Below are 16,589 nucleotides of genomic sequence, written 5' to 3' on the forward strand. Positions count from 1 at the left end.
ACAGCCAGGACTGTGAAACATTCTCTGAGTCATTTGTCTGCTGGTCTAGGTGTAATTTTTAGATGCCGCAGGTGGGCGGACAGCAGGTAATCACGTCTCAAAAGGTATTTATTGAGCGCCCACTCTGTACATGCTTGTTTTGGAAGGTAATGGGGAAGCACTTGTTCACACACGGACTTCTAATGAAACGAATGGAGCCAACTACCAGTTACTGAAAGACAGGCATCGTAGCCTGGGGGTGGTGGGGAGCTGAGTGTTGAGCCCTCAAATAAGCCCATGAAGGACCCACATCTTGCCTCCAGCATTCCCGGCCCAACTGGGGAGGCAGGCATCTACAGTGAGAGGCTTTGTCTTCCTCGGTGGTTTTCAACTGAGAACAACTTTGTCTACCACCTCAAGAAGGCAATTGGCCGTATCTGGAGACACTTTTGGTTGTCACAATGAGGGTGGGAGAGCTACCAGCACCTGGTGTGTAGAGGCGGGTAATGCTGCTAAACATCCTACAATAGACAGGACAGCCTCCCACAACAAAGTATCTGGGCTTCATTGAAGTTTGAAGGTAGAACAAGGCTTCTCAACCTCAGCACTGTTACCTTTTGGTTGAGCTCTAATCTCTTTCAAATTTGAGCCTGGATGATTTTTTTTTTTTTTAAGCTAAGCACAAAAATGTATTATTCATGGGAATAACTCATTTTTAAACAGAACAAAATTTTCATTGTGGTAAAAACACATAACAAAACTTACCATCTTAACCATTTTTAAGTCTATAGTTTAGCAGTGTTAAGTATATGCACATTGTTGTGAGGCAATCTTGAATGATGATTTGTTTTTGACTGACTGCTATTATTCAATACGCACCATGTGCTAGGTTATAGGATGTGAAAGTGAGACACAGTGCCTGGTTTCAAGGAACTGTGTGGAAAGGGAAGACACGTGTGCACAGACACAGAGCTGATACCACCACGCAGAGCAGAAGCTGTGTGAGGGCTATTGCAATACATGACAAGATTTTAATGTCTGGAAAAAAAAAATCACTGGCATGGGCTGTTCAGAAAAGTCTTCCTGGAAAAGGGAAGTGTCAGACTGATGCTGATGAGTGAGTAGACTCAGCTCAGCCAAGAGAAAAGGAAAAGCAACCAGCTGGTTGCTAAGCAGATCAGACTTGGACTGAAATGGTCAGTCTTCTCACTGGATCAGTCCAATTCAAATTTCAGAACCAAAATTATTGAGGGTGTGAGTTGAAGGTGGGAACCACTAATCATCAATGGTTCCCCCCATTGTACAGCATACTGATGCACTATGGCATTTTCCAATAAATATTAATTTATTTCTCTCCTTGAGTTAAAGGAGTGCAAGGGCTTTGTTTTATTTTTTAAATTTTTCCTTTTTTTTTTTTTTTTTTCTGAGACAAGGTCTCACTCTGTCACCCAGGCTAGAGTGCAGTGGCATGATCACAGCTCACTGCGACCTCTGCCTCTGGAGCTCAAGCAATCCTCCCACCTCAGCCTCCTTAGTGCTGGGACCACAGGCGTGTGCCACCCTACCCAGCTAATTTTTAAATATTTTGTAGAGGCAGGATCCCACTGTGTTGCCCAGGCTGGTCTTGAACTCCTGGATCCGAGTGATCCTCCCATCTCAGCCTCCCAAAGTGCTGGAATTACAGGTATGTGCCACCCCACTCAGCCAGCTTTGTTTAAGTACTCCACAACAAATTTCCATTGCACAGCTAAGTAAACTGATAATTAGCTTGCTCAAGATTACGAAGATTGTAAATAGGGAAGCGGTTTGCAAACTTAAGACTATCTCTAAAGCCCATCTTTTTCTAATCAGTGGTTCTTCCCATTCTATGGCATGCTGATGCAAATCATGGAAAAATTCACATTAAACTTTCTGCTTTCAGTATCAGGGTCCAAATATCACCTTAGGTCAACCTGACCTGTCTTTATCAGCTGCTTACTACTCTGCAGAACTGTACTCTTAAAAAGTAGCTGAAGTATTTGTGCATTTCCTAAATGTACAAACAAGCACCTTTAAAACAGAGAGACAGATGAGAAAAGTAATAATTCTGCAGCAGTGGTACTCTGTCTGAGTAATCTGCTTTTGCAATGTGCAGTTGAGTGTGAGGTTGCCTGGTCCATCTCCAGACACTGTGAAACCTTCTCCTCAGAAGTAACGTCACTGCTAATGCTGAGGATATTTAAAGCAGGGAGCAAACCAATGAGAAGACATGTGACTGTGACAAAGATGAGGGATGAGATGTGATCAATAAAGGTTTTCAGCTCAAACTTCACTCATTCTATAAATAAAACAGCTTAAAATAGACTTGAGGGATTATTTTGCCTCCTAGAAATAAAATTCACCAGTGCTCAGGACAAGGCCTAGAATATAGTGTGCTCAGTGAGTGTTTGTTAAAATATGGAATAATTCTGAATCCTATGTCCAGTTGCTCCCACTCCTGCCGCAGAGAGTAGCCTGCAGTTTGCCATTTCCAGATATCCAGGGAGAAGGGATCTGGGGGCCTGCTCTGTAGACATGCTCTGGGAGGGGAAAGAAGGCATGGTCCTCCATGCTCTCTGTGCTCAGCAGGGAGTTCAACATTGGAAAGGAACAGTTTCTAGCCCCCTGGGTTCCTGAATGGCTCTCGTTTTCTGTAGTTTGGGATATACTCCTGGGATCATTTGCACGTGCCTGCTTTTCTAGATCCATCTCCCTCTCCTACAATATCAACAAAACGACAACAGAAATTCCTGAGGCATTTCTTTGAAGGCAGCTGTGCTGCTGGATTACTCATCAGAAAGACAGAAAACCTCGGTCGCCTGGCAACTTGAGAAGCCCCAGCCAAGATACCCCACACTTCTACCCCACTTCAGTAAGCTGATTTAACTCAGAAAAGTGTATACATGGTGCTGGCCTCTCTGAGAAGGTTATTTGATTTGGGTACAGTGGTGTTTTTTGTTTGTTTGTTTGTTTGTTGTTTTGAGACAGAGTCCTGGAGTGAGCAGTAGTGCAACTTGACTCACTGCAATCTCCACCTCCTGATTTAAGCGATTCTCGTGCCTCAGCCTTCCAAGGAGCTGGGACTACAGGCACTTGCCACCACAGTTGGCTAATTTTTGTACTTTTAGTAGAGAGGGGGTTTCACCATGTTGGCCAGGCTGGTCCCGAGCTCCTGACCTCATGTGATCCACCCACCTCGGCCTCCCAAAGTGCTGGGATTACAGGTATGAGCCACCGCACCTGGCAGGTACGGGGTGTTTTTAACTGTGGTTGTTTAAAATGGCTGTCTAGTGTGTCTCTTGGACATAGTTTTTTACCTGCCAGATTCCTACTTTCTTTCCCTGACTCTAAGCATCTCCTGCTAGTAAGTCATTCTGTGTAACTCTGCTCTTTGAGGGAAGGTATTATCGCCCTGACAACAGCAGATTCAATCAAATTACTCCTTGAGCTCTCTGGTTCCTGGAGGCAGGAAGCATCCAACAGGATCCCTGATCCCAGACACCTTGCACTCCAGACTGAGGAGCATTTTAGTTAAGCCCAGGTGCTTCAGAGTTTAGTGACCTGGGTGGGAATCTAGGTTCTACCATCACCCAGTTACTTACCTATTTGAACCTTTCACTTCTATAACAGTAGTTATTGTGTGGGATTAGATGAGAACACTTATAAAGTACTAATCGGGCACTATAAATCTGGCGCATAGTAAGTGCTCAGTGAATGGTAGCTACTTAATTATTATTACATTGCTGGGTGTATAGCCTTTCCCTACTCACCAAGATGTGTTTGTTTTGAAATACCTCCTAGTGGCTCCTGTCCCAGAATTTTATTTGAGAACAACGAGAGTTTTAATCACATTTTCATCCTGAATGAACCAAATCCTAATCCCTCCATGTTTTGTGTGTGTATATTTGTTTTTCTTTTTTTTGTTGTTGAAATACAAACTCAAGAAGCAGTTTTCACACTCCCTCCCTCTGGTCAACATCCAGTAGACATTTTTGGGATTAGAAGCTCATACATCATATTCGAGACTAAAATGCAAAATCTTCTAAAATGGTATAGACCACATGGGTGTGAGATCTTTCATACTTGAAATTTTTCCAAGTCAGCCCAGAGCCATTTCAGTACAGGTTATACCCATAGCCACATTTCTCTGTTGACAGAAACCCTTAAAGTTTTTTTGCCCCAATTTTTTCAGTATCAGACATCCATGGTCTTTCTGGACTCCAGTCTCAGGGTTGTCTTCCTCCATGGCCAACTGCCCCACCATGCAATACACATCAGCCTCCTCCTGTCTTGGTTACCAATTAGAAATGGGAAATAGTTAAGTGTTTTGGCTATGGAGTCATCGCAGTTATCAGTGGTGTGACCCTAGGAAAATTAGCTACCAGCTCTGTGACTCAATTTCCCCATTTTTAACGTACAGGTAATTATAATAAGTACTTTCTTAGGATTGTTGTGAAGATTGAATAAAATAATATATGTAAAGAGCTTATAACTCAGAAATTGGCATTTAGGCAGGGCGCGGTGGCTCACCCCTATAATCCCAGCACTTTGGGAGACCAAGGCAGGCGGATCACTTGAGGTCAGGAGTTTGAGACTAGCCTGGCTAACATGGTGAATCCTGTCTTCACTAAAAATACAAAAATTAGCTGAGCATGGTAGCTCACGCCTGTAATCCCAGCTACTTGGGAGGCTGAGGCAGAAGAATCACTAGAACCTGGGAGCGGGAGGTTACAGTGAGCTGAGATTGCACCACTGCACTCCGGCCTGGGTGACAGAGCGAGACTCTGTTTCAGAAAAAAAAAAAAAAAAAAAAAGAATTGGCATTTAGTAAGAGCTCAATAAATACTATTTTAAAAAGTCATGTTAGTTGGGAGATAGTGGTCTAGTAGCTAGATCTGCATCCAGTATTGTTCCGTAGCAAATATACCAAGATCCCCTATAAACATAAATTGTGCTGAAAACAAAATGGTCTGATATTGTATACTTTTTTGATTTATTATTACAGCTCTCCAACCAGCTTTTTCACCTTTGTTAAGTTTAGCTTAAAGCTGCCTCCATACATATTTTAAATTCCACTTAAAGTTTTCTCCATAGGTAGTGAAACGTAACCTAACTGGATGTGTAAATAGACTGTAACCTACTTTTGTACCATTAACTGAGTTTCAGCCAATCAAAGGCAGCCAACTGTCCAACCCATGTTCAAATAAGGCAAACGTAGAGCTGTAACCAATCCAGCTGTTTCTGTACCTTACTTCCATTTCCTGTATGTCACTTGCCTTTTTCTGCCCATAAATCTTTGACCATGAGGCTGCCCCAGAAACTCTGAACCAGTTCTAGTTCAAGAGGCTGCCTGATTCACAAATTGTTCTTTGCTCAATTAAACACTGTTAAATTTAATTTGTTTAAGGTTTTCCTTTTAATGCCTTCAAGACATAGATGCTGGTTACATACCTAGATATGTGACTGGTATAAGGTACCTAAACGGCCGAGAACTCTGTGGGCACCTCTAACATGGCTGGGAAGGACACTGGTCCATAAAGGAAAGTTGTGCACGTGCAGGAATGAATGTAAGCATGGTCTGTGCTGGCCAGATGCCCCTCAGGCTCACCCAAATCTTCCTGCAATTGCACCAGGAATATTACTTTCTTCCACACCCAGCTCCCCCATATAATGGGAACCTTCCTCACTGGGAACACAAAATTAATTGCTATACAATGAACATTCATTTATAAAAATGAATAAGGATCTCTGTCCGGATTCTAAAAGAAAATGCTCCTTTAGGAGATAAAAAGAGAAATAGTGAAGAATAATGCTTACGAGCTTGATTCAGAATTCAGACAAGCTCTGGGTTTGAATCCTAGCTCTAATATTTTTTAGTTGTGTGATCTTCAGCAAAGTTGCTTACCCCTTTGAGTCTCTATTTCCTATCTGGAGGAAGAGATAATAAAGTGTCTACCAAATGAGTTATTGTGAATGACAAATAAGTTCAGGTATGTTAGATAATTGGATGAGTACCTGGCATATACTAAGTGTTTAATAAACACAGCATTAACAGTACCTTTGGTATCATTAATAAATGAACTTTGCTGTCTTCCACACCCTCTTTCGGCTTTGCAGGGAACTCCACATGCATGGTGAAATCTAAATTAATATGCTGCCAACAGGTTTCCTTAGCCAGGCACATGGAGAGCAAAAGCCTGGTTAGGTTAGGGCAAGGGTGATGTTAAAAAATTAGGCCGGGCGCGGTGGCTCACGCCTGTAATCCCAGCACCTTGGGAGGCCGAGGTGGGCGGATCAAGAGGTCAGTAGATCGAGATCATCCTGGCTAACACAGTGAAACCCCAAAACCCCGTCTCTACTAAAAAAAAAAAAAAAATTAGCCGGGCATGGTGGTGCATGCCTGTAGTCCCAGCTACTCGGGAGGCTGAGGCGAGAAATCACTTGAACCCGGGAGGTGGAGGTTGAAGCTACCGTACTCCAGCCTGGGTGACAGAGACTCCGTCTCAATAAAAAGATTAAAATGGGCCAACCTAATTGTCCAGGTTGATCAAACTACTCCTAGCTTAAAGATTTTCAAGCCAGGTTCCCAGCAGCCCTGCAGATAAGTGTTTCCTGTTCATATTTTTGTCCTAGAGTCCGTTAAATTCAACAATCCTTTGAGTAAGTATTCCTTAGCAGGCACTCTGTTAAACACTAAAGATTCAGAAATATATAAGACACTTGTTTTTTTTTTTTAAGAGGCAAGGTTTTGTTGGGCACGGTGGCTCAGACCTATAACCCCAACACTTTGGGAGACCAAGGCAGGAGGATTGCTTGAGCCCAGGAGTTTGAGATAGCCTGGGCAACATAGGGAGACCCTGTCTCAAAAAAAAATTAAAAACAATTTTAAAAATTATTAAACTACTTCGGAGGCTGACGTGGGAGAATTGCTTTCAAGACTGCAGTGAGCTATGATTGCACCACTGTACTCCAGCCTGGTTAACAGAGTAAGATCTTGTCTCCAAAAAAAAAAAGGGAAATGAGGTCTTGCTCTGTTGCCCAGGCTGGCCTGAAACTCCAGGGCTAAAATGATCAAGTAGATGGGACTACAGGTATCCACCACCACATCTGGCTCAATTTTTCTCATAGTTCAATTTTTTTTTAAGGACACAATCTTTGATCTAGGAAATAATAGTTTAGTCATTGTTCTTTTACCTACGAAAACTCCCAGAATCCCCTACTTCGTCTTCTCCTCAAATCCTTCAAGATGCTTCTTAATCTAGTTCTTAGTAAGAACCTCTCTCTCCTTGCTTCCCACCATTCACCTAACTTTGCCCTCCTTCAGCTCTTACACAACTAAACCATGTCATTAATTTTCAGTGTTCTCTGTTTAGTACATATGCACCTCATCTTCCCAATCAGGTTATAAGGAACTCTCTGGCATGAGTCTTCTATTAATTCATAGTATATTTCCATAACACCTACCATTCTGTTATCCCTGCTTTCAATCATCCATGATGATTGTGAATGAAATTTTACAAAACCTGTACTTTAGGCCGGGTGTGGTGGTTCACTCCTGTAACTCCAGCACTTTGGGAGGCTGAGGCGGGTGGATCACCTGAGGTCATGAGTTCAAGACCAGCCCGGCCAACACGGTGGAACCCATCTCTACTAAAAATGAAAAAAACTAGCTGGGCGTGGTGGTGCGCACCTGTAGTCCCAGCTACTTGGGAAACTCAGGCAGGAGAATCGCTTGAACCCGGGAGGCGGAAGTTGCAGAGAGCTGAGATCACGCCATTGCACTCCAAGCCTGGGAGGTTGCAGTGAGCTGAGGTCGCACCACCGCACTCTGCCTGGGCAACAGAGTGAGACTCTGTCTCAAAAAAAAAAAAAAAAAAAAAAAAAAGGTAGTTTAAATTATCCCTCTAAGTCAGTTAGGTATGAGAGAGAGAGATTTAGGGCAAATGTACCTTTGACACAGTCCCTGAAAAAAATAAAAATAAAAAAGATTTGGGGGCCGAGCGTGGTGGCTCATGCCTGTAATCCCAGCACTGATAGGCTGAGGTGCCCAGGAGTCGGAGAGCAGCCTGGGCAATATAGTGAGACCCTGTTTCTACAAGAAAAAATGTAAAATTAGCTAGGTGTGGTGATGCATGCCTGTGTCACAGCTACTGAGAAAGCTGAGGTGGAAGGATCGCTTGACCCCAGGAGTTTGAGGCTGCAGCAATGCAGTCAGCCCACCACAGCACTCCAGCCTAGGCAACACAGCGAGACCCTGTCTCAAAAAAAAGAAAGAAAGATTTGGGACAAATGCTACTTTTCCATACCACGTCACCTGATTCACTTAGAAAATTTCCTTTCTCTTTTCGACCTTTTTTGTTTTTTGAGATGGAGTCACGCTCTGTCAACCAGGCTGGAGTGCAGTGGTGCAACCTTGGCTCACTGCAACCTCTGCCTCCTGGGTTCAAGCGATTCTCCTGCCTCAGCCTCCCGAGTAGCTGGGACTATAGGCATGCGCCACGATGCCCAACTAATTTTTTGTATTTTTAGTAGAGATGGGGTTTCAACGTGTTAGCCAGGATGGTCTCGATCTCCTGACCTCGTGATCTGCCTGCCTCGGCCTTCCAAAGTGCTGGGATTGCAGGCATGAGCCACAATGCCCAGCCCTCTTTTTACCTTTTAGTTCTCTTTTTTCCTGCAGTGTTGACATTGAACACCAGATCCCTGAAATCTACACAGAAAATGCCATTTCTATTTTTGCATTTGGTCTTGAAAACACTTGAATCACGATCATCCACTGAGAAACTTCTCCAGAAGAGGAAAGGGCAGTTCCTCAGCACATCTGCGACTCAACAGCCATGCAGGAGGGGAAGCAGAATGAATTTTTTCCCCTGTATCATCTTAAAGGGGAAATTTGTGTCTAGCTTGAGTTGGGGTAGAATAGTGCCTATTAACTCTACAAGGATTCTCATGCTTTGCAAAAATATCCCGATTTCTGTAAAATCACATATTTGGAATCTCTTTTCATCACAGAACACCAGAGTTGCCATTCTTGTTACTGCAATGTCACCATGGGGAGCTTTGAGATTATTCTCCCATTGAAGTACCATCCATAAGGTTGTGGACAAATCAGTAGTAACATATACCCATAGAAATTGTACTTATTTTATCTGAACACTCCCATTTCTTCATAGTCTTGAAAAAGATGTTAAAGGAAGAGACAAAAACATCAGTATAGAGGAAAATACCTTCTACCCTTGAATACCTGAACCTATGTTGGGAAGGGTGAGCCAGGCTGAGGCAGGAAGAAGGATGTTTAATTGTGCTTGTGTGCCTGTGGGCGTGCACATCTGTGTATAAGTCAGAACCTTCATAGAGGGAGGAAAATGCTTAATTCTGTCAGTCAAATTGGTGAAAGAGGTATCAGGCTCTGGGCTATTTATAGACCTTAAACTGGCATGTGCTATACATACTGAATACTTGGCTGTTCTTTTTTTTTTTTTTTTTTTTTTTTTTGAGATAAAGTGAAGGAGAGGCAAAAAAAAAAAAAAAAGGTCATGAGAAAAAGTAAAGAGAGATTCAGATCATGACTGTAATTTTTCTTATAACATTATCTTTCTTATAACTGTAGATGGCCTGGAAAACTTCCCAGAATCAGAGAATCACATAAAGTAGGATTCCAGAGGGTGGGAGGAGGTGGGGGGATGGGATTTCATTTTAGGAAGAGACTGAAGAGAGCTTGGTCACTGAAGTTCCGGGTGTAGAGGTGAAGAGGATTATCTGAATACTGTACTGATTTTATTTGACTTCAAGAGTGTTCTCCAGTGTCACTATTGCTCAGATGCCAAAATATCTCCGAGCTATTGCATAGAACATGGCGTCAGCCAGAGAAACTGGTTCAGGGGCACCCGGACACAGTGAGCTTTCATAAAGGAACTCTGGAGAGATGACAAAGAAGCATATCTATGCCTGACTGTCCTGCACTCCTTTTTCTGGGAAGAAAGTGAAGCCCTCTACCAAAGATAGCAGAACGATCTCTCACTCTGAAGTGAGGGCAGGAATAGTGAGCTTATTGCCTGCCATCCATCTCCAAGGCTTCTCTGGAAAGAGGATGTGCTGTCTAGAGATGAAGCTGTATTTGGGACCCTTGCCCTGCAAAGTACAGCCAGGGGGTCTGAGTGGCCTGCACTGGCACTGTTGGGGCCACCCAGGTTCCCCACCTTCAGCACCTCCCAGCTAGGACACATATTTTACCCATCAGTTCCTCCTCAACTCCACATTCTGCACATTCTAGTTACTCCTGATTCCCTCTAAGAGCCTCACCAGGTCCTCCGTGGCTGTTAAGAGACAGGTGGACTCCACCAGGCAACTAGAGAAACTGCAAACTCTCCATTTAACCGAGAGGCACAATCTGTTCCCTTTTCTTCCATAACTTCCCCATCTGTGAAATGGGAGTAACAGCCCTGTCACAGCTACTTCACACAGTAGAAGTGTTGCATAAGGCGGAAAACGCTAAAATAAAAAGGCAGGGCATTAATGTTGCTATTTTTAGTACCTATCCCATAGTTTCATTTAACATGAAACTGCAAAATATGCCTTAAGAGCCCATCCTCAGCCTGGGGAGAATAGCTGCATAAAAACTTGTTCAGATTCCTCAGTCCCACCTTAAACCTATTGAACCAGAACCTCCAAGTGTAGGGACCAGGAGCTGTATTTTTCAGGAGTTCCCAGGCAATGCTAATCATCAGCCGGGTTTCTGACCACGATTTGCTCCCTTCCATGAACACTGGGCAGAATCTTTGCCTGGTTTGGAGGAAGAGATGTATGATGTATTTCCTATGCCTCTCAAACTTGACCAATGGAGATGGGTTACAGCTCAGGTGACTGACGATCCTTTTTAAGGAATAGGAAGAACAATAATGCTCTCGAAGGGTTAAGATCTCACAGGAGGACCACCAGAGGGGAGAGGAGGGGTCGGCGGGAAGGAATGGAACTCACCTACGATGATACCACAGGCACTGACCAATCCGATCTCTTTCTTCAGGGCTACTCCGCCCCCTCCGGAACCAGCCTCGGAGCTGGCGTCCGACTCGCCCCCACCTGGGTGTTTCTTTTCGGTGTTGTTTCGGTGCCTGGCTCCTTCTTCCATCCTTCTCAGTAGGATTGCAACCTTCAAAAGCTGCCTTCCTTTCTAAATGCGTATTCGTGTAAATATATTGGGAGAGAGCTTTGAATTAGAACGTCCTTTTCCGAAATAGGAACCACTCCTACCCTCTAAAAAAGGCAAGCAGATAAAAGAGAAAACGAAAAATATTCCTACTCCGTATTCACACTTTCTGGTCACTCGTGTTTACAAACAAGAAAAGTGTTGCTTTAAAAAAAAAAAAGAAAAAGGCCAGGGGAGACATACATTTAAATATAAAAATAGAACTGTGCCACGACTCCGGCTGGAATTCTGCTGAAAAGGATGTGTCTTCAGAAACCAGGATGGTTCAAACTGCTGTGTGCACCAGGCAGTGGTTTATTCCAGAGCTTCAGAAAGAGAGCCTGGATTTCCCTTCACCTCTCCCCCTAATAAAACAGGAGATTGCCTTTACCCCCCCTTAGTTTTTTCTTTTATGATAAAGACAAAAGTAGTTTTCATTAACGGTAGGAAAAAAGGGCAGTCCTCAGGTACTTTCTTCTCTTCCAGAAAAACAAACTGTAAACCTGACCGTGTTGCTCTAGATCTGGTTTCCACCTGCTATGGATTTCTTTTCCCTTCCCCGTCTTCTGCTTCCGCCTTTCCCAGATGTCCTCTTCTTTCTCGCTGTTCTTCGTGCGCTTGTTTTCCTCTTTTCGATCCCCGTTCTACTGCACAGCCGGCCCCATCCCTCTGGGTTTCGGGAGAGTGGCTTCTCCACACACTAACGTGCTTCTCTTTAGCGAGGGGTTTTATTCGCCCGCCGAGGCTCCGCCCCTACCTCCTCTGCTCCCCTCCATCCTCAGTCCCGTCTCCTCCCTCCTCTGCAGTTGAAGTATTAGCACAGAGCCCCCAAACAGCACTGAGAAAATGGACTAAGTTATTTCCTTTTGCAGTCGTCTCTCGCTTTCTCCATCTTTCTCCTTGCAACCAAGTGGAAGTAAACTCCTTCCACGTCAACTGTTCCGGGAGAGCTCATTAGCTAGTATAATGTTACAGGTCATACAGCATCTGTGAGCTTTATAAATAAGGGAACAGTTGTGCAGATACTTTTAATGCCATCAGAAATAAACTAGCCAAATGTATTAAAATATTTAGGACTAGATCATTTGAGAATACAGGAGAGAACGTTGAAGAGACATCTTCGAGTTTCCTAAAAACAGGGGGAATCGACGGGTGGGGGAGGGAAATGGAAGGAATTAACAATGGGAAAAAGGTTCTTTTAGTGTAATTGTTAGCTACTAAGAGTACAGAATAAACAAAATCGCCAGGAGCGGTGGCTCACGCCTGTAATCCCAGCGCTTTGAGAGGCTGAGGGGGGAAGGATCACGTGAGCCCAGGAGTTTGAGACCCTGTGCAACAGAGCGATACCCCATCTACTAAAAGTTTGAAAATTAGCCGGGTGCAGTGGTGCAGGCCTTGTAGTCTTAGCTACTCAGGAGGCTGAGGCTGGAGGATTGCTTGAGCTCAGGAGGTCAAGGCTACAGTGAGCTGTGATGACGCCACTGCACTCCAGCCTGGGAGGTAGAGCAAGACCCTGTCTCAAAAACAAAACAAAACAAAAAGCCAGAAAAACCACATGCACATACAAAAAGATAAAAAACAAAATCACCAGGTAGCCTTGTTCACAGCTCTTATTTAGGGCTGGCTGAAACATTAAAAAAAAATGACTCAAACTGCGGTTCTGCAACTTCTAATATTTTTGCGCTATAAACTATTTGAAAAGCACACATGGGGAATTATGAGTACATCGCTGATCATGAAACAGACTTATTGATGTTAGAATAACTATCTTATTACCATATTGAAATTATGCCTCTACTTCCCTGAAGAATTTCACTCAGAAACTGCTCCCTTAAGGTGAGAGCAACAATGTCTATTCATAATTGTAAAGTATTTTAAAAAAACAGTATAAAGCAATATAGTGGACAACACTATAAGTCTAAAATAAAGTTAATTTTAGCCTTATTAAATATATTATGCAAAATTATTTAATTTTAAAGTGGGCCTAAAAAATAAAGTTCCCCCAAACTGACCTCTAACTACAGAAATTTGGCCTCACTTTCTGGAAAATGTTCCAAAAGATTTTGGGTTTTAAGGAAAATAAATACTTAATTCCTTAAAATGAGGTTGGTTGAGCTATCGTAGCAAAACCTTTTTCAAATGGGGTAAAGTTCAATCAGCAGTCATCTGCCCCCTTGATCACTCAGCAAGTATTAAGAGGTTTCAAAGGTTGGGAGGAACTTCCTCTCCTCCTTTTGCTAGTTCAAGATACAGCAAATTGGAAGGCTCAGCAAAAAAAAAAAACACCAAACAAAAAATCCCAGACAAGGCAGGGAATATATAGCACAAAACTCCATGGGAGGGAATGAGTCATGGGAAATGAAAAAATGTTGAATTTGCTTCTAGCCTTTCCTGACAACCTTAGAAAGCACTGAGGGAAAATTTGGTGGATTCATTTGTAAGCATTCAGCTTTGAAGACTTCTGCTCAGATTTCAACATCATTGTATAAAACAAATAATGCTTCTCAAACGTGAGGTCCTTCAGTAATGTTTGGTAGTTGTAATTTATATGATGCAGACTTAATGTGGGATAAAACATGAATGTGATGAATTTGAGGTCTCTTGCTAAAACCAGTGTAAACTGATAACAATAAGGTAAGCTTTAGCCTTCTCAAATTATGAACTAAGAAGTTAAGGGGGTTATGGGATCAAATACATTCTTCGAATACAGTGGTACTAGGTGCACACGTTAAAAAGGAAGAGTTGCTGAAGATTAGTATTTCTATTTCTTTAGCATTTGGAATTTATAAGTGGCTTATTACCATCTATTACCGGTACAATGTAATATATAGGAAAGGGGCTGGGCATGGTGGCTCATGCCTGTAATTCCAGCACTTTGGGAGGCCAAGGCAGGTGCAGTGCTTGAGCTCAGGAGTTCAAGACCAGCCTGGGCAATATGGTGAAACCCCATCTCTACAAAAAATACAAAAATTAGCTGGGTGTGATGGCTCACGCCTGTAGTCCCAGCTACTCAGGAGGCTGAGGTGGGAGGATCGTGTGAGCCCGGGAGGTTGAGGCTGCAATAAGCTGAGATCGAACCACTGCACTCCAGCCTGGGTGGCAAAGTGAGACCCTGTCTTTAGAAAAACCAAACCAGGCCGGGCTCGGTGGCTCAGGCCTGTAATCCCAGCACTTTGGGAGGCCAAGGCGGGCGGATCACGAGGTCAGGAGATCGAGACCATCCTGTCTAACACGGTGAAACCCCGTCTCTACTAAAAATACAAAAAAATTAGCCGGGCGTGGTGGCGGGCGCCTGTAGTCCCAGCTACTTTGGAGGCTGATGCAGGAGAATGGCGTGAATCCGGGAGGCGGGGCTTGCAGTGAGTCAAGAACGCGCCACTGCACTCCAGCCTGGCCTACAGAATGAGACTGCATCTCAAAAAAAAACCAAAACCAAAACAAACAAAGCTAGGAAAGGAATCTCCCCACTTTCCAAGGGATCATTATTTATGTTAAGTACCACTCTTGAGGTTGGAATCTTTTTGTGACATAAACTCTTAAGTGTATCAAAATTCCATGTGACTAACATTGAACACAAGGCAGAAAGAAAAGCCTTGGTGTAATATGTTGACAAAAATCTGTAAAAAATTACAAACTAATGTTTATTCGATTTTTGAACACTGTTTTTTGTTTTTTGTTTTTGAAACGGAGTCTCGCTCTGTCACCCAGGCTGGAGTGCAGTGGTGCGATCTCGGCTCTCGGCTCACTGCGACCTCTGGCTCCTGGGTTCAAGTGATTCGCCTGCCTCAGCCTCCTGAGTAGGTGGGATTACAGGCGCCTACCACCACTCCTGGCTAATTTTTGTGTTTTTAGTAGAGACTGGGTTTCACTACGTTGATTAGGTTCGTCTCGGACTCCTAACCTCGTAATCCATCCGCCTCGGCCTCCCAAAGTGCTGGGATTACTCTATTCTGCATTTGACTTTATATTTTTATTCTATTCTCTACATTTAAATAGTGTTTTATAGCCTAAAAATGGTTTTCTGAACAATATCTCAATTTTTTCCTCCTCATGTAGTATCTTGGGCAGACGAGGCAGTTATTTTAAAGATTTTAAAAATTAGAAACCTGAGGCTCAAAGAAAGATTTTACCTGAGGTCAAAGACAAGACAGTCTATTCAAGGGCAAATGGGAGATCGATAGTTTACACGGCACGCTTTTTCAGGATGCCATAGCTACTGGTCGAAGCCTCAACTTCTTTCACCTGAGGGAAACTCTGTGTTTTTGCTTTGGTGTCTTAACTGTGCCTTTTAGAGACTCACCTTGATGCTAACACTTACCTGCTCAGTGAGACCCACAGGACTTCACCTGGGCCCTCCCAACATTTGTCACCCCCTTCGCACAGTCCTCAGTGTGGCCCTATCCCAAGTACTTAGTACAATTCTGTTTCCAATATCGGAGCCACTGTTTCGGTTGTTTTACATGCTTCAGATAGGAAGAAACTGATCCCTTTAACTAGGGAAAATTATGGATGAAAGGGCCGTTTTCTTACAAATACGGATTTAGAAAGAGAAAGGCTGTGCGTGGCTGACACCTACTGGACAGAAGAGGTCATGGCTTGGAGACATGCTGCTTGTAATAGTTAAAACACACACACACACACACACACACACACACACAAACCCAACACAGTCAAGTTCTAATATTCCCCTACTCCCTCTTTTTTTAGAGACAGGGTCTCACTCTGTCATCCAGGCTGGAGTGTAGTGGTGCAATCACAGCTCACAGCAGCCTCAAACTCCTGGGTTCAAGTGATCCTCCCGCCTCAGCCTCCTGAGTAGCTGGGACTACAGATGTGCGCCACCACACCCGGCTTAATATTCCCCTTCTGAAACAAGTTAGACGTGTTTGTTAATGCAAAGGAATGGAGCACAAAGCTCATCCACTCCATTCCAGATTTTTTTTCTGGATCCAGTAGACAGCACTTTATTCTTGCTTTTTGTAACCGAGCTGGGAAGTTTGAGGTTACCAACAAAGGACCCAAATCTCTCCCTGGAGTCAACTCACAGTCCATGCTCTCACTCCACCCTTCTTCTCATATCTATGTGCCCCATATCTATGTGTTTTGGTTTAAAGCAGAAGGAAACCCTGCTTAAACTAAAGCCAACTTTCCTCCCAGAGTCCCAGGGATCACTGCCTATGGTCGATTAGATGGGGGCTTCCTGAGCCAGTAGTTTTAGAAGACTTTACTTCATTAGAAAATGAAAAGCAGATGAAAATTAATAGGCCGGGCGCGGTGGCTCAAGCCTGTAATCCCAGCACTTTGGGAGGCCGGGACAGGTGGATCACGAGGTCAGGAGATCGAGACCATCCTGGCTAACGTGGTGAAACCCTGTCTCTACTAAAAAATACAAAAAACTAGCCGGGCG

General features: G+C 43.6%; 1 protein-coding gene across 2 annotated transcripts in view; it reads right to left on the minus strand.

Moving 5' to 3' along the window:
* SLC7A8 (solute carrier family 7 (amino acid transporter light chain, L system), member 8) overlaps nt 1-12,094 on the minus strand; it is a 65,096-nt gene extending 53,002 nt beyond the window's left edge. The window contains exons 1-2 of one of the 2 annotated variants that reach the window (XM_011990665.1): nt 11,574-12,094; nt 10,975-11,250 (exon numbers count right to left, since the gene is read on the minus strand). In XM_011990665.1, the coding sequence (XP_011846055.1) occupies nt 10,975-11,125 (151 nt within the window). In that variant the 5' untranslated portion in view covers nt 11,126-11,250; nt 11,574-12,094. Of the gene's footprint in view, nt 1-10,974 lie in introns of both variants that reach the window. The other variant, XM_011990664.1, reaches the window with a different exon arrangement.
* Between the last annotated feature and the right edge of the window lie 4,495 nt (nt 12,095-16,589).

This window comes from Mandrillus leucophaeus, unplaced genomic scaffold (genome assembly GCF_000951045.1).
Source record: "Mandrillus leucophaeus isolate KB7577 unplaced genomic scaffold, Mleu.le_1.0 Scaffold380, whole genome shotgun sequence".
Taxonomy (NCBI): Eukaryota; Metazoa; Chordata; class Mammalia; order Primates; family Cercopithecidae; genus Mandrillus; species Mandrillus leucophaeus.